Genomic DNA, 26671 nt, shown 5'->3' with positions numbered 1-26671 from the left:
CCAAGATCCCCAGCTGACGAGGCAGGAGGCTGGACGGGCTCCTCGGGCCCTCCAGCTGACGAGGCAGGAGGCTGGACGGGCTCCTCGGGCCCTCCAGCTGACGAGGCAGGAGACTGGACGGGCTCCTCGGGCCCACCAGCTGACGAGGCAGGAGGCTGGACAGGCTCCTCGGGCCCTCCAGCGGGAACAGACGGCTGGACGGGCTCCTCGGACCCTCCAGCGGAGGCAGAAGGCTGGACGGGCCCCTCGGACCCTCCAGCGGAGGCAGAAGGCTGGTGCGGTTCTCCAGAACCCCCAGCAGGAACAGAAGGCTGGACGGGCCCCTCGGACCCTCCAGGCGAGGCGGGTGGTAACTGAACAGGTGACTGAGCTGAGAGGTGAGCTAATGTTCGAGCTATTGATAGAAGTTTAAGTTCTATTGACTGTTGTAACGATGGTAGTAATGGTGGGTTAGGTGGTGGATTAGCAATAAACTGAGCTAGTTCCCCTGAGCCTCCAGAACCTGAAGAAAACCGCTGGACGGGCTCACCTGAGCCCCCAGCGAGGTCAGAAACAGGTGCAGGTACCTGCCGGACACCAGCCACTCCCACCCGAGGAGAAGGTACGGGTGCAGGAGCTAACTGGTTCCCGGTCATCCTCACCCTGGGAGCCGGGACAGGCACCGTCAATGGCTGGGCAGCTGCTGTCCCCACCCGAGGAGCTGGTACGGGTGCAGCGACAGGCAGAGCCTCAGCCGGCCTGAACACTGGAGCAGGGACCAGCTGGACCTCAGCCTCCCTCACCTGAAGCACTGAAACAGGTGCAGGGGAATGCTGGGCCCGAGCTGCCCTGGGAGCAGGAACACAACGGGGCGAAGGAGTAGGTTCAGCAAACACAGACTCCTTTACAAAGTTTCTTAGCTTCCTACCACCACCACGTCTAACAGTCTTAACAGTTTTCACAGTCTCAGAATTTACAGTGTTCCCATGATTGTCTTTTTCCAGCTCAGAGGGAGCAGAATGAAAACAGTCATTACAACTCACCACGGGAGTGGCTCAGCAGAGACAGAGTGGCGGCGTGGCGTCGCTTTCTCCGGGAAGTGGGAGCTGGCAAACTGGGCTGCGTATCCTCCAAAGAACGGGCTGCGATGAGGACGCAGAGAGTTTGTGAAGCTCAGAACGGGGCAGACCCAAAAACAGAGCGAAGGACTGCAGCGGAGTGAGTCTAACGTCCGGCGTCACGTAATCCTTCTTCCTTTGCCGTTTAACCCTCTTGTTGGACTGGAAATCTGGTGTAGCGACCGGAGAGAATGAGCACGTGCTCAATCTGATCTTCCGAGGCATAGGTGCCGGCTCGGCCGTAGCCATGGCGGTTTGGAGGCTGCGGGGCCCTCCGAAAGCCAAACGAGACCCATAGAAGGGTGACTGGAGCTCCTGGGCATGCTTAGCCTCCTGCCTCACGCTCTCCCTGAGGAAGGCAGAAACTGCGGGTCGCCGATACCATATGGAGTCTGCTGGGTCCATGTTCTGGTCGCGTTCTTCTGTTAGGTGCAGGCTGTGTGCAGACAGGAATAGGACCCAAGGTGCAGACTCCGGAGACCAAAGGTGAACTCAAAACAGCTTTAATACTGAACTCAAAAAAGGGTAACATAACATGACTGGAAAAAATCAAAATAAACTTAAACCAGAGGACTAACAGAACACACAGCTAAGTAAACGGTAGAACACGACAGAGAGCACAGGAAAACACAGGGCTTAAATACGCAGAGGGAGTAATCAGGGAATGGGCAACAGGAGGGAAACACAGCTGGGGCAAATCAGGACTAACGAGACAAAGAAGCGTAAACTGAACACACTGAGAAAAGACAGAGACCTTCAAAGTAAAACAGGAAACACAACACAGACTGAACTTACAGACACAGACTGACTGGATACGGGGATATAGCAACTAAGGATACACAGAGACGCGAACTAGACAAGGGGATACAGCTGACAGGGGAGACAGAGCAACTAGAGACGACAGAGACATAAACCATAAGACAGAACTTAAGAAACCAGAGACTAGAAATGATAAATGATATAACAACCTCAAAAACCCTGGGTCAACGACCCAGGCCTCCTAACAACTGCCAAATGTCACAGTAACAGAACAGTTCAACCTGTAGCATATGATTATAATGAAGTATTTATTTTTTCTACAATGGAAGGAAGGACATAATATTAATCATTAGCTTTCCATTATTAAATATTAAATCTGTTCATACAAGAGGAACTTGTAATATTTAACAAGTAAGTTGATGTTTTACTTGAAGGGAGTGTTTTGTTTTTGTGTGTGTTTTTTCCCTGGAGGAGTGAACTGGTTCACATGGTTTCCAAACTTAAAGCTGATCTATCAAATATTGATGTAAGAACTGGACTGGTGAATGAAAAGCTAACTGGGCACAGCACAGTAGGAGCAGCACAGGAAGAAGTACATTAGATCAAGAACATCTTCAAAGAGTAGTGGTTAAAAATATACCTGCTGAGTTGTGCACAAACCTGGTGACTGACTTAAAGAAATGTATGAGTAGCAGCAAAAGTTAGTCCACCAACTAACACACAATGTGTTCCAAAGATATCAAATAATTATTTTCATCACTAAAGTAATCTGTCACTACTGAAAAATATGGTAACACTTTATAATAATGTCACACTATTAAGCATTAGTAAGATATTAGTAAGTGCTTAATTCCTGTCGTGGAATTTTGTAAATAAATTCTGCAACACAGAAACAGCTGTGATCAAGCTGTTTATTACTGCGCAGGAGAGCCAACACACACATCAAACATCACAGTTCACAATCATACCAGCTCTCCCTTGGGACTTCTCAGCCCCTCTTTTATACCTCCTCCCCACACACAACTCTCTGTATCTTTTAGTTACAACAGGTTTCTGTCCCACAGGCTGGGCAGAGAGCAACTCCCACTATCTTTTCCCAGGAAGCTCCTGGCGCTGGCCCTGAGTTTCATCCTTCTGAGCAAAACAGCATATAACATAGTGAAACATCATTACGCCTAGCTAAGCAGTTTTTCTTTATGAGGTCATACTGACACACACACACTTCACCTAAGCATACAAAGGTTATACCAAATCCTACAGTGAGATTCCAAAAACATAAAGAAAATGTGAGGTTAAACTAGAATTTTTCCAAAAATATTCCTCATTTAGAAAACATTATTCCTCTTTACGATGCAATTATAAATGTTTATTCTCGTTTAATAACCTCATGTATAACATGTTTTCATGGTATCATTTATTTAAGTCTAAATATATAATGAGTCAAATACTAAAGGACAAAAGATTCCTGTTTGGCAAATCCTTTTGCCAAACAGGATTTGCCAAAATCCTGTTTGTTCACAGGGGCGCCACACTTCCAGGGAAATGACTAAAAACGAAACTCATTGGGTTTTACTTTCAGTTTAAAATCGAGGAGCAATGTCCCATTATTGTGTCTCTCACACTCCTGCTGGATATTTTTGACATTGTGAGAATGAGTGTGCTGACTGTTATTAGTAATAGTCTTCAGTCTGCGTCTGTTCTTGAATATCATCCTGAAAAGCTGTGCTGTTATATAGCTTGTTATGCTTTTGCCAGTTTATTTGAGATTTGAGTTCCATTTTTTTTAAAGTCAATAAATTAAAACATGTAAGGAAGAAAAAATAGGATTGTAACCTAGACAAAATAAACCAACAGATTTGTGTGATTTTTTTATTCATTATCTTAACTTTTATTAAATGTGGCAACCATCCTTGCTGGATGTTCTAACAGTATTCTAACTGGATATTCTCAATAACAGTTTGTTTTCTTGACACTATCCCGCAGACGCTGGAGCATATGGCTATTTCTCATGACTCCAGTGAGTTTCGGATTTTCTTTTCACATAAAAGGTGCTCCTTGCTCCGCTCTTGTTTTCTTTCTTTCTTATGGTCTGTAATGTTTAATGTCCACTCACTTGTTTTTCCTTTTTTTTTTTTTTGAAACTTCCTCCACAAATATTCCCCTCCTCAGTAGCGGTTTTAGATACGGGCGACACGGGCAGTTGCCCGGGGCGGCATCGTGGTGGGGGGCGGCATCACGGGCATCGGCAAAAAAAAAAAATTGCTAGTACTCATGCTGCCCCGACATCAGCCAGCGCATACTGGGGATGACACAGGCACCGATCGGTTTTCTATCACCCATTTGCTGGGAGTAAGGGCGCCCTCCGTTTGCGAGGTGCGCCTGCTGCTTGCGGCACAGGGAGGAGAGGGCGGGGCTGCGGGGATTCTCTGGCTGGCTGGAGCAGCATCTAATAACCAACTCGCAAAATAAAAGAAAATAAAACAAAAACCAACACCACGAAAACACCAGACATCATGATACAGACTTATAATTTACACCGATGTTTTTTCAAAATTCTATACGCGAAAAGTGAGCGCGAGAGCCCTCGGTGCGCCTGCTCGCTGCTGAAGTCAAAGTAAACTTTATTGTCATCTCCGCTACACACAGTACAGTACATAGAGAGACGAGACGACGAGGCTCCAGTTACAGCAGTGCAAGTAAACAAACAATAAATATTTAAGAGTAAAAAAAAATAATATACACTTTAGGACTCAGGGTAAAGGGATCAATAACAATTTAAAATATATATTTTATATTTTGTTGATTTAAAGTCTCACACACAACCCGTTTTAAAGTTTAAAAAAGAGAAAAGAAGAGGCCGGGGACTGAGCCTATTTGCCTGACGCGCTGTCAACTTTACGCAATAATGCGAGAGGTGGAATTGCTTGCTTGTTTATTAAAGTGCTTGAAAAGTTTACAGAGTAATGTGATCGGCTCGCGATTCAGTCTTAAAACATCACAGGCTCTAATGCAACAAGGGGAAACTCGTTCTACCCAGCCCTTCTCTCTGTCAAAATCAAACCAGTGAATGACAGACTGACAACGCCCTCTTAATGTCGCCACTAGCAGCCACGTGACTCCCGTTACACATCACCATAGCAACGAAACAAATAAAACCCAGTGATCATTAAAATTCAATACATTTAATTATGGCTCCTACAAGGAGAAACGAGCAAATGATGCAGGTAAGCAGGTGTGTCATTGGATAATGGCAGGTCATGTATCCTAAAACATTCAGAATCAGAATACTTTATTAATCCCTAAGGAAATTATGTGGGTTACAGATGCTCCAAGAAGAAATGGTAAAAATAGTAACAGTAACAGACTAAACTCCAAACAATATATACAATAATATAATACTAATTAGTCATTGTCAATTGTTGATTTGTCCTGTTCTCATTGTATGACGAATTATGATGTCTGTTTAGTAGCCGTTTCCATACTATGCATACTCTCTCTCTCTCTCTTCATATATGTGTGTGTGTGTGTGTGTGTGTGTGTGTGTGTGTGTTGGGGGGGGGGCGCCAGACGGAGTGTTCGCCCAGGGCGCCAAACAGGCTAGGACCGCCACTGCCCCTCCTCCTCGTGTGACCTATTCGGACACTATAAAAGTAATCACCCAGGATTTCTTCTGTCGGACTTTCTTGCGCGTTTTCGCTTTGGCTGTGCAGACGTCTCTCTGAAATCCTCGCAACTTTCTCCGCTTCCCCTCCAGGTAAGCTGGTTTCCTTCACAGAGAAGTGGAGGCACGGCAGTGTGCAGATTGCAGGTAGAGTGCAGGAGGCTGCTGATTTAGAATAACGGATCAAACGTGGAAAGAACAAAACAGTCCCGGGGATACGCCACATGAATATAACAGTCATGTTGAGTGCGCACATTTTTGTACACATACTGAATAAGGCTCTGTGTGATGCAAGTTTTTAAACATTTCTGAACGATTTCTCTTTCTGTTCCCAATGACAACAAAATATCATTAGCATTGATCAAATGTATGCGTTTGTGAACGACCTTTGTGAACTAACCTTGACGGTGTCTAACGATAAGATGACCGAGTTTTGTCGATTCAGCGATGTTTTCTGCGCAGCTGGTCAAATATAAATGTCTCAATATGTTATTTCTGTGAGTCAGACTATTTAAACCCGATCATACAGAACAAAAACTTGCTTTTCGTAAGCTTTCGATATAAACTGGTAATAATCTGAGTCCGCTGTTCTATCGCTAAATGACAATAGTATAAGTGACAGAACTGATCATACCAGCGCCACACTTGAACTATGCAGCTGTTTTTGTTTGCCATTGTTATCCTGCTTACGCACCGTTACTGATGTCAAGAGTGTCAGCCCCACAACTAAAGCAGACATCTTATCTGCACTCGATGTTAGTCTAAGAGGCCAATTAAGATAGTGAGATAAGATAATTATAACAAAATGCAATAAACAAGAATATTCTTTAAAAAAGAAAAAGAAACACCTCAGTGGCGGCTTGGACTCCTGCACACACCACTTATCTAACTGCACTGACTTCACCTATTAAGAATGAGTCTATGAATCTGACCTTGCCGCACCATGGCCTTATCACATCATTAAAGAAGCAGTTCAAATCAAGGGCACTTGGTTTTGGCATTGGTGGGGACGGATGATTCAACCACCGAACCCTGCCCCGTTTCTTTTTTTTTTTTCTTTCCCTTTTGTCTTTGCTTCTTGATAAAAAAAAAAAAAAAAGAAGGAGAAATATACTTGCCTACATATGCTATTCTACATGCTTTTAAACCATTTAAAATTACAATTCATAGTTTTATATGTGAATTATATAATGTTAAATTACTATTAAACAAATGACTAAGTATTTTAGACTTTAGTTTACTTCAGCCATATTCCATATAAATCAGGTATCATACAAAAATAAAAACAGCTTCAAATAGAGTCATGACAATAAAAGAATATGACTTTAAGGACTTAACAACATTACTTCAGTTATAGTACACCAACATCTCTGATACATTAGCACTAAGGGAACACTGAATGACCTGCTGGTTTTTGTCCATAAGATTACCACAAAGTAAAAGATCTCTCAGCAAAATTATGCAACATTTTAGGCACTATTGCCCCGATCAACTCAGTGAGCTGGGATTTTTTATTCTAAACATGAACTACTGTTACAGCAACAGACATGGACTACTGGTGCCCCACACAACAATTCAATGTCCACTATGTGAAGGAGCCAAACACATGCCTTCTCCTCTCGTTAAAGAGATAAACTGCTGGCATATTGGTTTTACATCTATACTGTCCAGTGTGTCCTGGTGGACATGGCATACAGCAGCATTGTTTAATCTCATTTGAGTCATTGTTGACCTTAGCCATCTTTTTAGTCTTCTGAGAGCACTGAAGCTTCTTTCAGCCTCAGCCGAGGATACTGGGATGATGATAATAAATACTAGTTAATCTATAGCACCAAATCATCAGTCAGTCACCTGTGACCTTGCCTCTTCACCTCTGTCTGAGCTACAACATGGCAGAGACGGTTCAAATTGAAATCTGTCTCAGGTTTGGATGAGATAAAATGGCTCAATAGCACCACTTACTGTAAGAAATGTCAATTAATTAAGACTTTCACTGTTGTTCAGCTACATTAACAAGTGCAGTTACCATATTGAACATCCCAAGTTGTTCAGAAAAGTCTCTTGGAGCCATATAATGAACTCAATAAGAAGAGGAAGTCAGCCATTTGGATTTTACAGAATAAAATGAATAAGATTTAATCATTTTTCAGGATTTTTACTCATCAAACTCCTTCTGGAACATCAATATTTCAAAATACAGATGGACGTACAGGTGAAGGGAGTAAAAACTAACTTAAATGAAAGGGACCTCTAACAGGACTCAGGAAGGAGCAGCCAGCTGCAGCAACCAGTTGAGAGATGAGGGGAAGAAGGAGAGAAAAGACACAAGGATAAAATGTATAATTCATTCTAATTTAATAAAACAGTCCTAGAAAATAATTCCCTTCTAACTCGTGCATAGTTGTTGCAGGTTCTGCCTGTTCATACTTTTGTGATTAGCAATGACTGATGCACCTTACTGAGCAGTCCTACAAAACATAAAGATATTAAAGATATTACCAGTGACTTTTTTCATATCAACAGTTCTTCAGAGGATGTTCTTGGTCTCATTTGCTGAGATAAGGCAGATGATTTATGAAACTATTTCAATCTGGACTGCAACCTATCATCGAATAAAGTACTAATTTAAATGTAAATTGTTTTGTTTGGTCTTGTTTGTTTGCTGAGGATGGTTATTAACATTCTCTCTTCATCAGGATTTTTCTACTTTGAAGGGTGAACATGATTAACTATGAAGTGACCGTGTTCACTGGCAATCTGGCCTTGGCCTCCACTTTCAATAGTGTCTACATTACACTGGTCGGGACAGATGGAGAGAGCAAACGCATTGATCTCACAAGCTGGAAACCATCTTTCTTGAAAGGGCAAGTGAGTCTGAAACACATCTGCATATTTAAAACTATTTAAAACTACATGTGATGTGGATCATTTGAAGTTTTTTTCTTTTTTTTTCAGGTATCTCATTTTATTGTGTCCTGCCCAAAATTCCTTGGAAAGCTGGTGATGATAAAGTTAGACAAACAGAAAAGGATTCTCAAAGACTCTTGGTATCCTGCCAAGGTGGAAGTGAAATCCCCTAAAAACAAAACCTACCACTTCCCCATCTACCACTGGATTACTGACAGTGAGGTCTATTGCTTCAGAGAGGGGACAGGTTTGTGGAAATGTGCTTGTCTCATCTTTACATTTTAATGACAACAGAAGATATCAAACCCAAAAAGATAACCAATAAAGAGGCAATAAAGAGGATCAAGCAAAACTGTAATGATACTGTATTTTAAAAGACCTTAATGTACTATTTTTATCTTTTTCAAATCTTTTATGAAGCTCTCAGAATCTTTGATGACAGCAACAGTCATGTTGGTGGGCACAGTCGGCAGCAGGAACTTAAGCAGCGACAGAAAGTCTTTCGGTAAGAAATTAGAGTATTTTTACATTTTGCATCTTAACATTAAGTTGCCTGAAATCAAAATTTGGTGTATATTAATGAAATATGGAAACAAATAAACAGCAAACAAAATCCACCAGGATTTATAAAAAAAATCATGTAAAATTTAAGTGTGTTAGGTTCAAGGGCGTAGATTTGGTTTTGGCGTTGGTGGGGACGGATGATTCAACCATCGAACTCTGCCCTGTTTCTTTTTTTTCCCCTTTTTGTCTTTGCTTCTTGATAAAAGAAGGATAAATATACTTGCCTACGTGTGCTATTCTACATGCTTTTAAACCATTTAAAATTACAATTCATAGTTTTATATGTGAATTATATAATGTTAAATTACTTAAGTATTTAAGACTTTAGTTTATTTGAGCCATATTCCATATAAATCAGGTATCATACAAAAATAAAAATAGAGTCATGACAATAAAAGAATATGACTTTAAGGACTTAACAACATTAGTTCAGTTATAATACACCAACATCTCTGATACATTAGCACTAAGGGAACACTGAATGACCTGCTGGTTTTTGTCCATAAGATTACCACAAAGTAAAAGATCTCTCAGCAAAATTATGCAACATTTTAGGCACTATTGCCCCGATCAGATCAGTGAGCTGGGATTTTTTATTCTAAACATGAACTACTGTTACAGCAACAGACATGGACTACTGGTGCCCCACACAACACCTCAATGTCCACTATGTGAAGGAGCCAAACACATGCCTTCTACTCTCGTTAACTGAGATAAACTGCTGGCATATTTGTTTTACATCTATACTGTCCAGTGTCTCCTGGTGGACATGGCATACAGCAGCATTGTTTAATCTCATTTGAGTCATTGTTGACCTTAGTCATGTTTTTAGTCTTCTGAGAGCACTGAAGCTTCTTTCAGCCTCAGTACATGCATTTTATCCTCAGATTAAAATTATTATTATGTGCTTGATGTGCCTCACCTTTGGCCCTGGCTCCTCCCCTCTGACTGCACTAGGACATATTGCCACCTGATAAAATAACACATTGATTCGTGCCATATAAAAAGTGAGACATGTCAATTCGGATTCTTTGTCAGATATACACTAATGAATCAGTTTACATCAGCAGCCTAACAATTGTCATGATAATAAATACTAGTTAATCTATAGCACCAAATCATCAGTCAGTCACCTGTGACCTTGCCTCTTCACCTCTGTCTGAGCTACAACATGGCAGAGCTGCCTCTGTCACCTGATAAATAACAGCCTGACATTCCACATATACGCAGTCACACATGTGCTTCAAATACAGTCATGAACCATCAAGTCATCATCCAATTTCACCTGTGATCTTGCATCACCATTGCTCTCTGAGCTTTGTGTTGGTTCTTCTGTCGCCTGACAAATAGGACATACATGACAATAACAATAAAATGTGTAGCTGCTTCAGTGTTTCTGTCACTTTGTGCAGATCTTGGCTCATCAGTAATGTTTGTAGGGTGAGTGCATTTTTAAAACAATTTGTGCAAACTGCACTACAAGGTGGAATATTTGCAAAATCATGACTACCTCATGATATTTTGTCTCAAAAATTAACCCTATGAATATGTCAGTGCCATTAGGATGAAATTATTGTGTCACCAACATTTTAACGTTAGACATATAATTTTAACAGCCTCTGTAAACTAATATCCTGGCTTGCTCGAGGCTGCCGTTTTCTCTGACAGTTTCAATCAAAATTAGAAATGCTACTCTGAGACTGAGATAACTAATAGTGCTGCCTGTTGTGCAGTTAGTTTCCGAAACATGTTATTCATGGTTACATACAATTTTAGACTGATGTGGGCCAAAGCATAGCATACCCTGTAACGTTATTATGACGGACACATTTTATGAGTGAACTTGGCTTTAAGTGACTTACAGATTTCTTTGAAAAATGCTTTCTTATATCCAGGTTCTTCCTTTGTGCTGCCATCCTCCTCTCCTCCTTGCAGGTCCTCGCAGCGCAGGCTTGCCGCTGCTAAAACTAAACAGAGCTCCCCGAAAGGCACAGCCAATCACATTGGCCATATTTGTCACATGAGGTAGGACTCCAGTACAGAACGTAATTTAACTCTTGGTGAGTTGGTGCTGGGTGAATGAGACGTTGACAGATTTTTTTTTTTCTTTCTATCGGGTTTGTTTGATCAAATTATTGGTGGGGACATTTCAATAATCGCTGAATATTGGTGGGGACATGTCCCTTCCATCCATGCCAAATCTACGCCCTTGGTTAGGTTTATATATATATCTATATTGAGACTGCAGATACATTGGTAATTAGGCTCTCCACTCACCACTCTGTTATCTCTATCGTGGCCAGCTGGGATGTATATGCACAGGGGATACCCCAGTGCATTAAGGCAGACAGCATTCAGTCTCTGCCCTATGATGTCCAGTTTTCCTTCACCAAGACAGCAGAGATGAAATACACTGCAGTCACAGGGTGAAGTATTCATGTCCTGTTACACATCTCTTTTTATCTCTACACATCTAATGAAATCACAAGCATCATAATAAGTTATGTTTTTCTTTTCTAGACTGGTAGAGTTGGAACTGATTGAAATGGCTGAGTTAAAGAAAAAGTGGACTCACATAGATGATATTAGTCATCTTTTATGCGCTCATCGAACTCAAGTAACAGGTAACAAATTATCAGAAGTTCATTCACTCAAACATTGCTCATACTGCACGATGTTATATATTCAACTACACTTAAAAACAAGAATGGTTTCTAGTCTGTTTCTTGTGTTGATTTTTGGATTCTTAGTCAATGTATGTCAGTTTCCTGTTTATTATTCTAGTGTTTGAACTTTTTGATCATTTTTAGTCTTTTTCAGTTTATCATACCAGTAAATCTGAGCATTAGTTCTTGTTGTATTTTTTGACTTCCTGTTCACAGTTCAGTTTAAAATGAGTTCTGGGTACAAACCTAGATTGCTCCACTGTTAAAATATTAGTTTTGAATTCCTTATTTGTGTAGCCTTCATCAATGTACTGTTTATAAAGTTGGGGAAACCTGCAGTCAGCTGAGGCTGAAGAAGTTACTTTGATGAGTGGTTAAACGTTTCTCTACGTCCAGATGAACAGAATCAACCTTTTGGGATTTACTTACCTGGATGATATAGCATGCATCAAGACTCTTTAGGTGGTGATTCCTGTATTCCAAAATCAAGTAAAAACTATTATTTTTCCAGACTTTGTTCATAAACATTGGAAGGAAGACTCTTTATTTGGCTACCAGTTTCTCAATGGTGTCAACCCCATGTTGATCCGATGCTGTAAAGCACTCCCAAAAAACTTTCCTGTCACCGGTGACATGGTCTCTCTCCATGGTGGGGGAAGTCTGGCAGATGAAATGATGGTAACTGTTTAATTCTCTTCTCTTGATCTTACTGGTACATTCGCTTCCTAACTGTAATATCCAAACTGCATGCCTGGCATCAAATCATCAGTAATGCTTTCTGGAATTCCAAACAGAAGGGCAACATCTTCCTGTGTGACTACAAGCTTTTGGATGGAGTGCAACCAAACACCATCAGCAGAAAGAAGCAGTATCTGATGGCTCCTCTTATTCTGCTTCAGAAAACCTCTGATAATAAGCTGATGCCAATTGCTATTCAGGTGAGGTCAGCACTCAATAATACTAATGCTTGACAAAGTTAAAGGGTGCATCTTTCATCATCTTACAGTGCTGTGATTCAATCCCCCAAGTCCCAGAACAGTAATCATCCTGTAATTCAATGGTCACAACACTTTGCATATTAATAATGGTAAATGGCCTGTATTTGTATAGCACTTTACTAGTCCCTAAGGACCCCAAAGCACTTTACACGTCCAGTCATTCACCCATTCGCACACACATTCACACACTGGTGATGGCAAGCTACATTGTAGCCACAGCCACCCTGGGGCGCACTGACAGAGGCGAGGCTGCCAGACACTGGCGCCACCGGGCCCTCTGACCACCACCAGTAGGCAACGGGTGAAGTGTCTTGCCCAAGGACACAATGACCGAGACTGTCCAAGCCGGGGCTCAAACTGGCAACCTTCCAATTACAAGGCGAACTCCCAACTCTTGAGCCACGATCGCCCATAACCAAGAAACTGACCTCACAAACCATTGTTAGTCAGTGGTGCTAGTTTCAGTCATTGTGCAAATGTATTGTTTATAAGGTTGGGGAAACCTGCAGTCAGCTGAGACTGAAGAAGTCACTTGGATGAGTGATGAAATGTTTTCTCAGACCTGAATGATTTAGCATGCATCAAGAGGGCACACTTTCTTCTTAAGATGCAAAAAACATAAAAGGCAAAGCAAAAAAAGAAGACAAATGGATTTCTAAAAAGAAGCAGAACACACGGCAGGAAACTAAACAGCAGCAATGTGTGTAGCATTATTGAAATTGGGCTAGCTGGCATACAATGGTTTGCTACGTGGTGGCTACCTATAGACCTATGGTTAGGAAAATATAAACAATAGCACGGTGAGGACGGAGGATGAGCATCAGCTTTTTTTTGTTATGGTTATGGTTATTCATCAAATAATGAGGATAATAGATCAAATGCAATGAATTAAAAGCATATTTCTTCCTTCTTCTTCAGCTAAAGCAGAAACCAGCAAAGGACAACCCAATCTTCCTTCCTACTGATTCTGAGTATGACTGGTTGTTGGCCAAAATCTTTGTGAGAAGTGCAAATTTCAACTTCTATGAAGTCAGTGTTCACCTGCTACGCACACACCTGCTGGCTGAGGTTTTTACAGTCTCACTGCTGCGTAACCTGCCCATGGTGCATCCACTGTACAAGGTAACTGAGGCTAAACAGTCTAAGTCTGCTCTGCCTTGGAGTCGAGTATAGCACAAACTAGTGGCAGTCAATTTCTCAAAAAGGAAAAGAGCGGAAAGTCAATGCAGCAGCACTAATGTAGTGTCCAGTTCCTCTGGCTCATCACTTCTCCATCACTTCTCCATCACTCTGTTTAACAGTTAGTACAAGGTGTTTGTGCTGACAATGCACAGCACCACATTTTGTCAAATGTGGTGCTGTGCATTGTCATCAGACATCTTTACTTTGATCTCATTTGTCCAAAGAACATTATAAAAATAACGCAAGCTGAGAAAAAAAATCAGGAACTCGGCACCAGAGACAAAAGACCACCAAAGTAAAATGGGAAAAAACAGAATGCACGAACAGAAACACAGACTTGAAACAAAAACAGAAAGGTAAACAAACACTGAGACTAGAGTGACTTCACAAGAATGCACAGGGAACACGGGAGGCACTATAACAGAAATATGAGATTGAATATAAACAAAACTAAAACCTGGATAACAAAACTGAGAAGGCCAGAGAAAACAAACAGGAAACACAGATCTGTAACAAAGGACTGAACTAAAAAGAATTGCAACTATACTGAGACCAGAAACCAATACAGAATCCTAAAGCAAAGATAATCCAAAATACAAGGCTTAAACAAAACTCAAAAACATCTCTCAAAACCTTGAATCCTAGACAGAGGGACCCTGACACCGGTAGTCTGAGGTGTAGCTCTTGGCTTTGTGCATTTCATCAGCAGCAACTGGCTGCCACTGGCCCTCTTAATTCTTATTAAGAGGTAACAGTATTGTTGTGGATAGGCGTAGCTTTGGGTCACGTGGTGTCGGTAATAGTAATAGTGATTGCTATATCACCTGTTCAGGTCGCGAGGGAATTTGTGAATGAGTGGGTGATGGGGGAAGTCGACTTTTGCTGACCGCCCATTTTAGAATGCTTTTGTCACTGCTTTTCTACGGATTTTAAGGATTGATAACAAATAAAGAAGTTTTTAATCTGGAACTTTGATTTACGTTTGATCAGCGGGCGCGTCAACATTATTCCCCTATTCAGCTGCTCGGCGACTCAAAGGCTTGACGGTCGCCAATAAGTATAGTAAGAATTTCACAAGACTGCATAGAAACCTGTTTAAACATTCTTTTTCACATGACTGCATGAATGGAAATCATCAAATAAGCAAGGAAAAAGTAATCTTCTTACTAATAAATTTCCCCCTTTCTGCCAGCTTCTGATGCCTCACACTCGCTACACACTTCAGATCAACGTCTTAGCTCGGCAACTTCTAATATCTCAGACGGGAGTTTTGACTCGGGTACGAAAAGACCAACACATTGAACAGACCAAAACCTACACAACATTTTCTTTTTTAGTATTGTGTACAGTATTTGCTTCTCACTTGTATTTGTTGTATCTGTTCTCTAGTTTGCAGCTTCTGGTGGAAAGGGTGTAATCACAATCCTGCAGAAATCGTTATCCTCCCTGACCTACAGCTCCCTCTGTATCCCAGATGATATTGCAGAACGTGGGCTGAAAGATGTACCAAACTTCTACTACAGGGATGATGGATTGAAGCTTTGGGAAATCATCTTCAGGTTCTCTGACTCTCCCTCTGAGTACTTACTCAGGTCAACTTGATTTTTAGGGTTTTCCTTTAGGTGGTAATACCAGATACTTTTTTAGTACCTACTCGGCTGGCGTTCCAAGCAAGCTGAGTTGATCTAAAAATGTGACATCAGTAGACTGCAAAAATCCAAACTGCCATATTTGAAACCTGGAAATGAGGGGAATGGCAACACAAAACCCAACACCGTGGTTTCCTCAGTCTGGCAAAAAGAAAAGTCAGAGCGGCAGTATACCATCGCCTTGACATCCTCCATGGTTTTGTTTGTGTCGAATACATATTACATAATGGGAGCTTCTGCCACATTGCTTAAACACCCACACACACACACTGTACTTATTTGCGAAGGAAAATGGCCAAGACAGAGTAGAGTCGAGTCGCCTTGTTGCTGCCTTGTTGTTGCTGGCCACCATGATAAACTGCCCCACTGCACCCACTGAGTGGCTTTTAGACCACCTGTGAAGCCTCTGCAACTAGCCTTTGCCAAACCTCTGGAGGAGTCCAGTCTCCTTGACCGTCACTAGCCCCCTGTCAAGCCACAGGAGGGGTTCCATCTTCTCTTCTGGTCTCTTGTCTTGAGGCCATCCAGAAGGACTGTGTCCATTATTGCAAGCCTCTAGTGTGGCTTCCCCACCTTAGCTGGTCTCCTTCTCAGCCTCCAGAGAGGTTCTCCTTTGCTAATAGGCCAGTCCCCAGAATTGTCTCTCACATTATTCCTAGTCCAGGCTGTCCATTTGGGACTGCATTCAGATAGACTCAATCCCCCTTTGTGTTTTTTATTTGTGGTTGTGTAACTGGATGTACAGCAACATTTTGGAAAAAAAGAAAAAACAGAACTCAAACCTATTTGTTGTGGAAATGTGGTTGAGAATGGGTTCACTTGCATGCATTAAAAAAATCCCTCAGGAGATTCTGATACACTTTTTATTACATTTTTTAAATCAAGAAGAAGATAGATGAGCAGGTATGGTTATTGAAGTTATACTTAGAAAACAAATTTCTTTCTATCCTTCTAGAGGTAAGGGAGTTTGATAAACGTATGCACTGAATAGCCAGGCTGTTTGTCAGGCCTGTGGCAGAACCAAAACAACTGCTCCAAAATAGATGACAATTAAATCAAACAACCTTAAAAGATTCATACCCTGCCTCCTTTCCTGTCATCCCTTACTATGTAAAAAAGAAAAGTGTTCATATAAAATAGATCCAAAGGTTGGGGAAAAAATACCACATTTTATACAAATTAACAAATTTTATGGTCTAGTGTGTTTAAGAAATCTGTATTTAAATTGGGATTGTGCTTCATTGCTTATGGCTCTATTTTTCAAAGGTTTGTGAAAGAAATTCTCACCTCCTACTACAAGACTGATGCTGAAGTCCAGAAAGACTCTGAACTGCAGAACTGGATTCATGACATTTATGAACATGGATTCCTTTCACAAGCAAGCACAGGTGAGCTTTATTTTGGACTTACTCTGCTCATTTAAAGCTCTATGATTTTAGATTTTAACTCTACTAGAGTTTAAATGCCTGATTTACAGTTCAAATATCATATAGATCCAAGACTAATAAATAGAACATTAACAACATAGTAGGTCGTTTGGTCCATGATCTATTCGAATTCACAGGTTATTGTAATACGTACCAAAAAAATAACATCAAAGTACAGAAGCAAAATTATGAGCTTTTTTCTGTCATTCACTGGCTATAATGCATAAAGTAATGAGAAATAAAATCCTGTAAATCAATTTAGGACAACTTGTTCTCGTTCACCAACTATTATTGACCACTAGGACATTATACTTTCCCAAGTTTTTGACCAGCTCTAAACTATCTTACATTTTTACACCATAACTAAACTTAATGATGGCATTTATGTTTCAATGGTAAAGCGGTGCAAGAATGCATTCATTTTCTGAACATCACAGTCCAAACTAGAAGTTTTAGCAGTACAGATTTCAGTGAATGTGAAAAACTGCCTGTAAAAATGACAAGAAGATGACCTTGCCCTTGAGCAGAATTTGGGTGAAAACACAACGTGATTTACGGTCCCACAAATGTGTCTGTCTGCATACATGTTTCAGTTTAGAAACCACTGCAAATAAGCTCCCATGCAGTCGACCAAAATCCCATAAGCAGTTTGCTGAGCATGAACGGCCATGGTCAAATTCTGATTGGTTGACAAGGGGCTGGGCAACAGAAGGGGGAGACAGCAGAGAGATGTAGAAGAAAAATCAAAGACTAAAAATATAGAATGAACAATACAGACACCGGCTATGGTGGAAATGTTTGTTTTTAACATTTTGATCCACTTCAGCACTTCGTATGTCATAACTTCACTTGTCTCTTCCACTGGCTAAAAGATCAACAACAGCAAAATCAGGAGTACCCTACTTCCCTGAAAACAACAGGTAGATGCAGGTAGATGGGCAGTCTGTGACTGCCTGTGGATTACCTTTGTGCTACTCCCACTTTAGCATTCAAAAAAGAAACAGGTGATTATAGTTGGTAAGTTTAGTAGTGATCCCTACTATTGGACACCTTACCTCATCCTTTGGCTAAAAAAAAGTGTGAATCTGAGCATTTAGAGCAGTTTAAAGTTTTTGGCATATTTGGACTACCTATATATTATATACACTGACCAAAGCATGATGCGAGACTTTATTATGATAATAGAACTTTATGTGCACCTACAATATTGTAATGATACAACTTTGCTTTAGTTTCCCCAGTGTATTAAAGTAATGGCATTTCTTTTTGTTCTAATCATCAGGAATTCCACAGAAATTCACCACTGTGGATGAGATGATCAAGTTTGTCACCATGGTGATCTTCACTTGCTCTGCCCAGCACTCAGCTGTCAACTCTGGGCAGGTGAAACCTTCTAACATCATTTAATTTCATTTATTTAGGTTTTAATAGTTTAAGGCCATGCAAGAATCTTCAAGATTTTAAAGTGATAAGATTAACTACCTTACAATATATCAGAAATAAACTACAATCACTTTACAAATTTCAATTGCTAAGCCCCAAAAGGTTGATTCTGTTCATCTGGACGTAAAGTTTTCAGTGGAGAAATGTTTCGTCACTCATCCAAGTGACTTCAGTCTCAGCTACCTGAACACATCCTGGACAAGAAGGAACACTGGTTTGAACGGGGAGTCAAGGAGGCCATTTACACAAGAAGGGAAAAACCATCTCTGAATCGAGAAGGAGGCCTAAGGGTACATCTTTCACCATCTTACAATGCTGTGATTGGAGCCATTCCCCAACTCTCAGTAAATAGTGCTCATGGCCATTGATCAATGGTCTTTGATCAGTGGGCTATGAAAAGTTGCCCTTGATCAATGGTCATGACAGTTTGCATATTCATGATCAAGGAACTGACCTCACATCCCTTTCAGTTGTGCTAGTGTCAGTAATTGCGCAAAGGTTGGGGAAACCTGCAGTCAGCTGAGACTGAAGAAGTCACTAGGATGAGTGACTAAATGTTTCTTCCACTGAAAATGCTACATCCAGATGAACAGAATCAACCTTTTGGGATTTACTTACCTGGATGATATAGCGTTATTCAAGACATTTAAATTGCTAAGGCAAAGGAGTTTTGTTTAGTTAGCTAAAAAATTATTGCCAACTCCATGAATACTTTTCTCTCAATTTGGGGAAAACACTTCAGTTAACAATGGTTCCTTTGTTAGTGGCAGGATAATTTATAAAAGGTAAGTATACTTAAGTGCTAAGAGAATATTAATTTTAGAGTCTGGCTTGACTGATGATCTGAGGTCCATCTTGCTTTTCACGTGATGGCTGAAGCTCAGGTGGTAGAGCAGGTTACCTACTAGTTGGAATTTTGGTGGTTCAAACCCTGTCGAGTTCGAGTTTGTATACCACATATCCTTGGGCAAGATGCTAACCCTAAGTAACTCTATGATGCATCCAGTGGAGTGTGAATGTTAGAAAGCACTTATGGAGACATAGGAAAATGTGCTTTGCAAGTGCTACATAAGAACCAGTCTAAGGCTATCTCCACACTAATGCGTTTTCAAACGAAAAAACTCATCGTTTTCTCTCCATTTTGGCCTCCCGTCCACACTGAGACGGTGTTTTCCTCAAGGAAAAACGCAGCATTTTGGAAACGCTCTTGAAAACGCATACATTTCAAAACGGAGCTGTCCCATTGCAATGTGGACGCTGGAAAACGCAGACTTTCTAAAACGATGACACATTTTAGTCATGTGATGCAGTCATGTGACCAGTTGAACAAAGATAGCGGAGGGCATTATACAGCAGTTGTTTTGATTGCTCTCAATTTTGACAGCGCTATTAAAGATTAATATCAGTTTGTACATGCTCCAGATAGCTTTTCTTCAAATTCTTTAATTCTCACTCGCTTTTGCAACTTTGTACTTTTGTGTTACTCGCAGCAACAACTCCACCTCTGTAATTGAGAGCAAACAAAACAACTGCTGTATAATGCCCTCCACGATCTTGGTTGAAGTGGTCACATGACTGCATCATATGGCTAACATGCGTCATCGTTTTTGCTGTCCACACTGCCACGGGAAAGCACCGTTTTCAAATATATGTGTTTTTGAGAGTGTTTTCAAAACGCTGCGTTTTCCTTGAGCGAAAACGGCGTCTCAGTGTGGACGGGAGGCCAAAACGGAGAGAAAACGATGAGTTTTTTCGTTTGAAAACGCATTAGTGTGGACATAGCCTTAGGTCAAATGGCCCAGGATGTGAGTGGGCACTAACCCTTTAAGACCTACCATAGAACCAAGTCTGCCAGAGCTTATGCTTATATTTTTACATGCTGTAGTGCAGGGCTCTAGAGTGCAACCAATTTGGTTGCAAATGCAACCAAATTTTTCAATGGTGCGACTAAAAAAAGTCTTAAGTCGCACCGGTGCGAGCAACTGTTCGGGCAAAGAAAAGAAAAAAGACTCCGCAACTCTGAGTCTCTGTGTGGTCAACAGCAGACACACATTATGCCCCTATAGTGGTCTAAACCAATCAGAGATAGTCAAGGGCGGGACCTCTCTGATTGGCCGTGGTCCAGTTGAAAGTGCAGGTGGATAGAGAGAGGTGAGTAGCTTGAATAAAGCGATATGGATTCATTAAATCCTGAATCGACTTTTAAATATAAATGTATTTTGGCAGAAACGCCAGAATCTCAGGTTAAAGCTCACAAAACTATTTCAACAACCACCAAACAGCAAATGAGAGCAGGAAGACTGATTCTGCACAAAGACGTAAACACAGAGCGGACCCGACGCATCTGAATCAGCGTTCTCTTTCTCGGCTTTCTCACCCGACGGCCCGTACACTGACATGCCGTCGGGGCTGAAACACACACACTTCATGCACAGCTCTCTCTCTCCCTCTGTGTACTTCAAGAACAGTTTCCCATCTTAAATCTCTGTTTTCGGCATTATTCATTCGCTTATTACCCACCAGTCTACCGTTGTTTACAGCGCTGTCGGCCGCTGTCTTTCTTTTTTTTTATTTAAATGACCTCGGACAAGAAAGCCTAATTTCTGCTGTTCAATACTGAAGAAATTTAAACTTTTGCAACAAAGTTGCAGAATATTTTTAAGGTTATCTGCTATAAAAAGCCAGGCCAGGAAGATCTCCTTCATGTTTTTCTGTTTTATTCTCAGTTACTTTGACACAAAGGCATCTGCTGTGATGTTCACAATTCTGTTGAAGTCTCATGTGTATCAGTACTGATAAATGATCAGAATTATAATATTTCTGACTGTCTGAGGCTTAATTGAATCGAATCGGGAGCTTGTGAATCAGAATCGAATGGATTATAGAAATCAGTGATGATACCCAGCCCTAGTGAGTAGGCTAGGCCCAGCAGAAGTGGATGTAGCTGTGGGTAATAAGAAAAGATGAAAAGAACAATTGTTACATTTTTTGTTAAGTTAAGGCCTGATCCCTCTGAAATTCATAGCCAGTGCTCTGACAATCTCTGAACGCTGAAAAAGCACAGTGTATCCAGAAAACACATTATATGTCGTGATAAATGCACTGCCCAAGTGTCCCCTCTCCCCACTGCCTTTCAGCAACAGGCAGCAGCAAACAGGTCGTCAGAGGAGGCCGATGTGATGATTAAGTTTAATATTGTCTACAATATTGCCAAAGAGTGCCAACGCACTTTAAGCACAAGCAAAACATTGTTAGTTAATGATTTACAAATCAATATTGTCTGTATGGACAGCAATTTTCCCCCAAAAAAGTGCACATGTAAAACTGCGGTGTTAAGCAATGCCGTTGAAAGATTTGGGTGCGCCTAACTTTTGTGCTGGTGCGCCTAAGAAAAAAAGGCACACAAGTGCAACGGTGGCAAAAAGTTAGTCTAGAGCCCTGCTGTAGTGTCATTTTTGGGAGCTTTTCAAGTTGCTATACATCAATACAACTGTTATAGCCCAGAAGTTTATCCCTCAAAACTGTAAATACAAAAAAATTGCACAAAATAGTTTCCAAAAACAGGAAATTTATTTTGAGTTTCTTCATAGTTTTAGTTTTGAGATCAACTTTTGTATACTGCAGGAAAAACGAAAATAAATATCAAAATGCAAATTTGCAACAAAAAAAACAGCATGTACATCAAAATAAACTATTTCCAGCAGTGCAATTTGAGTTCTAAGCATCCCAGGAACTATACAGAAAAGCATAAGGTCAAACATAACTTTTAAAAACACCAGTGTAGACTTATAAGGCCCTGAAAGTTAAAAAAAAAAACATTTTTCACGAAAATAATGTCACTTCCAGTTTCGGGCAGGTAATGGCGGACATACGATAGTTGCGCTGACGTCTATTCCAACGTAGGAAGTGTTACGAACAGCTGATCGGATCAGCAAAGCGTGTTTCTTGAATATTATGTTTTTGTTGCTGCAAGTGCTTTTTATGCAATTTTTGCAAAGCTATATGTGGAAGGAAATCGTAACATAGGACAAGCTGATGGCATAAGATGTAAGTACAACTCCTCCGGTTTCATATGCAAAAAAAATTATTGCGGTATCTTACGTGTTTCCAGTTCTACAGGGATTTCAAAATAGTTACGCAAAACAGAGCGTGCCCGCTCTGACTGGTTTTAAAGGGTTAAGGTGTCTGGGAAGGGATCTCAAAATTGGATTATAGATGGCAGACAGTTGGTGTCGTAAACCACCGCCTCTGTTCAAAGATGATCATCCACAGTGGACAAAGATGGCTTCTTTCATTCCTCATCTGTCTTCTCTGTCCAAAATGTGAACACTGGCATCCTCAAAAGAGTGACCTTTGTTGTTCAGATGCAGAGGAACAGCTGAGTCTTGCCCGTCGACGTGACTCTTCTATGTTGTGCCATGTGTTTATGAAGTGGCTGTAGAGATCAAAAGGGTTAGGGCTGATGGTATTCACATATTGGACAGAGAAGACAGAGATGGTCTGAAAGAGGAGTGAAAGAAGCCATCAATGTCCACTTAATGACCATTAAACAGGGGTGGTGTCGGCTACCTACAATGCAATCTTTCTAGTCCAGTCACCTTCATTCAAGCTCTTAAAGATTTCTTCATCAAATATTTCTAGTTTTTGGGTCAGCAGTTTAAGGATGCACTCTTTTCCTTCATGTTTGTCTTTAATCAAGTTAGATCTTAATGTGTATTAAACCCCATGACTCTCCAGGCCTGACCAAACACCAATGTCACACTGCTATGTGCTTCAGAGCCTATTAATGACCTTTCCTTTACTTCTTCAATGCAGTACGACTTTGGTGCCTGGATGCCCAATAGTCCTGTCACGTTGCAGCTTCCCCCACCAACTAAAAAGGGGAAAGCAAGTGAAAAAAGCATGCTAGATACATTCCCCGATATTCAAACAACAGTTCATGGCATGGCCGTCATGTGGCTACTCAGCAAGCAGTCCTCTGACTCTGTAAGTGTTCAAGTTATGTAATGTACATCAAAATGTCAAAATCAAAAGTCATACTACTATGCATTATGAGTGGAAGAAGCAAAACATGCCAGTGATCTCATATCTATCTCATCAGATCTTTCTTGGCCAGTACCCAGAGGAGCATTTCAGTGAGGAGGTTCCCTGCCAAAAAATAAAGGATTTCCAAGTAGAGCTCAAAAGGCTGAGTGCAGAGATCAAAGCCAGAAACTCAGGGTTGGACCTGCCATACACATACTTGGACCCTGAGGTGATTGAAAACAGTGTGTCAATTTGAATATTAGAAGGCAGCTTCTCTTCCTTTAGTTCAGTAACAAAAACAGAAAAGAAAGTAAAGTTTGAGGTCTGCCCGTAATGCATTCTATTGATTTAACTTTAGTTTACCAGCAATTTCTAAAATATTCTTCTGAGTTTCAGTTAATACAATGGCCAGGTTTTATGTTTCAGGTTTTATGTTTTGTAATTAGAAAATATATCAGTGGAAAGAGTGTTTCTGATTTAGAAGTATTTCTATTTTTTTAATCATAATTTTAAAGCTGTTTCTCTCTTGAATAATGAAAAGGTAAATACATAGATAGAAAGCTGCTAGGGTGAGAAGGGCTTGAAGAAATAAGTTCTCCTTTGCACTTCTCTGGTTTTTGATTCTCAATTTTGTTTCAATACAAGCTTTATATAATCAATATTTTTGTCTTATTGCAGTGTATTGCATGAATCCATAAAAAGTGTAACTACTTTGAAATAGGAAAATTAATAGCTATATCATTTTAAAAGAGACATGAATGCATAATTTTATGATGTTTCATTTAAATTCTTAGAAATTTCTGCCTGTGAATACATGATTTAAAGGGTGAAGAAGGAGCTTACTGTGTTATTTTTCTGTGTGAACTATACTTAGGCCCTGTTTATATCAACTGGTTTTTAAGCTTGCCTGACATAAATGATGATAGTTTGATCTCTTTCTGAACTGTTTTCCGTATGTAAAAGATGGAATATAAACACTGACCCAGTCAAAATCCTTGTTTTATTGCAGATTCATGGCTTTTGTCATGTTTAGATGAAGGCGTGGAGTGCTAAGATATTAGTAAATACTAGCAGTAAGGACGAAATTAATAAGAATTTAGCGATTCTGATTCCATCATTTATCGATTGGATTCCTTATTGATTCTAACTGACTCCACTTTGAGACTCACCACCACCACTAAGCAGAATATCAAAGAAATACTTACATTCATGCAAATTAATTACATTCTGTGTGGTCGAATGTTTGTGCATGTTGGAGGTATTTCCCTCTTTGTTGTGATCAGTGTTGGGTCATTACTCAGTGAAGTAAAGTAAAAAAGTTCTTACACAAAACACTTTTCTTAAAAGTAATGCACTTAATTACACCCAGGAGAAAGACATTCATTATACTACCTGTTACGTTACTTTCATATTGCTAAAAAATAAAAACCTGAACCACACTGTCTCATAATTACTATTTGACAATATAAACCTGAGGCTCCAGCCCCACACACCAACACAAATCCCTATAATAACGGGCGTAGGTCACAATCCAGGGTTTCGGGTGAGCTCATTGTGAAACCTGGCCCCACCCTATCATGTGATTTCCTGAGGTCAGTTGGCCCAGGGTGTGAGTGGGCGTTAAAGTGTCTGGGAAGGGATCTCAAAACTGGATTATAGATGGCAGACAGTTGGTGTCGTAAACCACCACCTCTGTTCAAAGATGGTCGCTCACAATGGACATAAATGGCTTCCTTTACTCCTCTTTCAAACCATCAGGGGGTCCTTTTGTTCCTCTTTGGGGGGGGGAACTCCCACGGGTTTTAAATCTGAGACTCTCCACCATGTGACCCAAGAACTGGTAGAAGCAGAGGCTGCAGCCATCAGTTTTTGAAATGTTAAAGTTCAGCAGCGGCTTCACCCCAAATGACGGTTCACTTTCTCACAGTGCTGGTCTGGGGTCAGCGGCTACTCGGCTTAAATATCATTCTGGGTTCTTGGCTAACTTAGCATTAGCAAGTGGAGGCGAGAAGCCAAAGTTCTGTTAACAGTATACTGCAGTTGTTTCTGTCCTGGAGCAGTCTGCACTTCATACTCTCATCCTTTTCTGCAATAAAAATAAAAGTATTGCCATATCCACAAGCTAAAATATCCACAGGCCACACAAGTTTTTTTGTTTGTTTCTTTGTTTTAAACATGTCCTGTCCAGCAGTTGTAACAGGCAAAATTATGGTCTGAATGTTTTGTTGTGCCAGACATATTTGGTTTCCCTAGAGGAGCACCGTATACTTTCTGTAGACAAATATACAATTTTGCTGTGTGTGTGTGTGAGTTAGAGACAGAGAGAGAGAGGATGTGTGTGAGTGTTAGTAGCAGAATGTACTAAAGGAGACGCCGGCCGTCCACAGCAACCAAGAGAGCTGAACAGCCACTACAATATTCTCCTGAATGATAGGTGTTGCCACTCAGAGAATACCACCACATAAGCGCTGATATAGCAAGAGAAGAAGCTTTTTGTTTCTCTTTTCATCTCCCTTTGTATATTTTAATATTTCTCAGCTTCTGTAAAGTCATTAGGCTGCCACCTGAACTGTGTAGCACCAGTTTCACCCGCGATAGCTCTGGCACAACAATCACTCCATAATAGAAAATGGCAACCAGAACCCAGGCCCCAGGAAAGCTCTGGGAAAAAAGTCCCACCCCTAGCTGCTCTTTTCCAGACAGGACAATGCAGGCAAGACAGCAGACCTGAGAAAAGGCCGCTGCAGGTTATAAACTCTTAATTTTAATTGTGGCCAGAATGCCAGAAGGCCTCAACACCGGCTGCCACTGTAGACAGAGTGCTAAAAATGAAATAGTCCTATTAGTCTACATTTAATGATTGCAACTGAAAAGCTTGGAGTCTCCAAAGCCACTCACAAGAATAAAAGGACACTGTATCACAACTGGTAGGTATAATGATGTTTCCTACACAGCAGCTGGAATTAAGAGGTGGTCACACTATAAATCAAAGTGTGGGTAACCCACAATAAGGTGCAGACATGCAGCCTACCTGTAGCTGTTGTAAAACACAATCAAACCACCTCAAACTACTGACAGCGAACATCATCCTCCAGAGAAGGAGAGAGAAGAAACAAAGCAGAGAGCACAACCCGCCCAACCACACTTTTAATTCAGTGTAGTTCATTTCAATGAAACCTCAGCAGAGAGTTGCTGAGCTAATGAACAACTCGGTTTATTATCTGGATCTTTAAGGTGGATTCACTTGATTTGTGTGTGTTGCAGAATGTGGCATGGTGGAAAAATTAAGAAAA

General features: G+C 40.8%; 1 protein-coding gene across 3 annotated transcripts; it reads left to right on the top strand.

Moving 5' to 3' along the window:
- Positions 1 to 5440: 5440 nt before the first annotated feature.
- Positions 5441 to 24947, top strand: LOC116327379 (hydroperoxide isomerase ALOXE3-like). 3 transcript variants are annotated; one of them, XM_031748960.2, is made up of 15 exons: positions 5441 to 5610; positions 8232 to 8385; positions 8473 to 8671; positions 8845 to 8929; positions 11292 to 11414; positions 11509 to 11612; positions 12166 to 12332; positions 12449 to 12592; positions 13571 to 13774; positions 15027 to 15113; positions 15224 to 15393; positions 16750 to 16871; positions 18193 to 18293; positions 23169 to 23339; positions 23455 to 24947. In XM_031748960.2, the coding sequence occupies exons 2-15, from the start codon at positions 8239 to 8241 to the stop codon at positions 23632 to 23634; spliced, it is 2004 nt and encodes a 667-aa protein (XP_031604820.2). In that variant the 5' UTR covers positions 5441 to 5610; positions 8232 to 8238; the 3' UTR covers positions 23635 to 24947. The 3 variants fall into 3 exon arrangements, with proteins under 3 accessions (XP_031604820.2, XP_039463066.1, XP_039463067.1); XM_039607132.1 differs by having other exon boundaries at positions 8214 to 8385; XM_039607133.1 differs by lacking the exon at positions 5441 to 5610 and having other exon boundaries at positions 8248 to 8381.
- The last annotated feature ends 1724 nt before the right edge of the window (positions 24948 to 26671 follow it).

This window comes from Oreochromis aureus, linkage group 23 (genome assembly GCF_013358895.1).
Source record: "Oreochromis aureus strain Israel breed Guangdong linkage group 23, ZZ_aureus, whole genome shotgun sequence".
NCBI classification, from domain to species: domain Eukaryota; kingdom Metazoa; phylum Chordata; class Actinopteri; order Cichliformes; family Cichlidae; genus Oreochromis; species Oreochromis aureus.
Note: the sequence above shows the minus strand (reverse complement) of the source record. Positions and strands in the feature narration are given on the sequence as shown.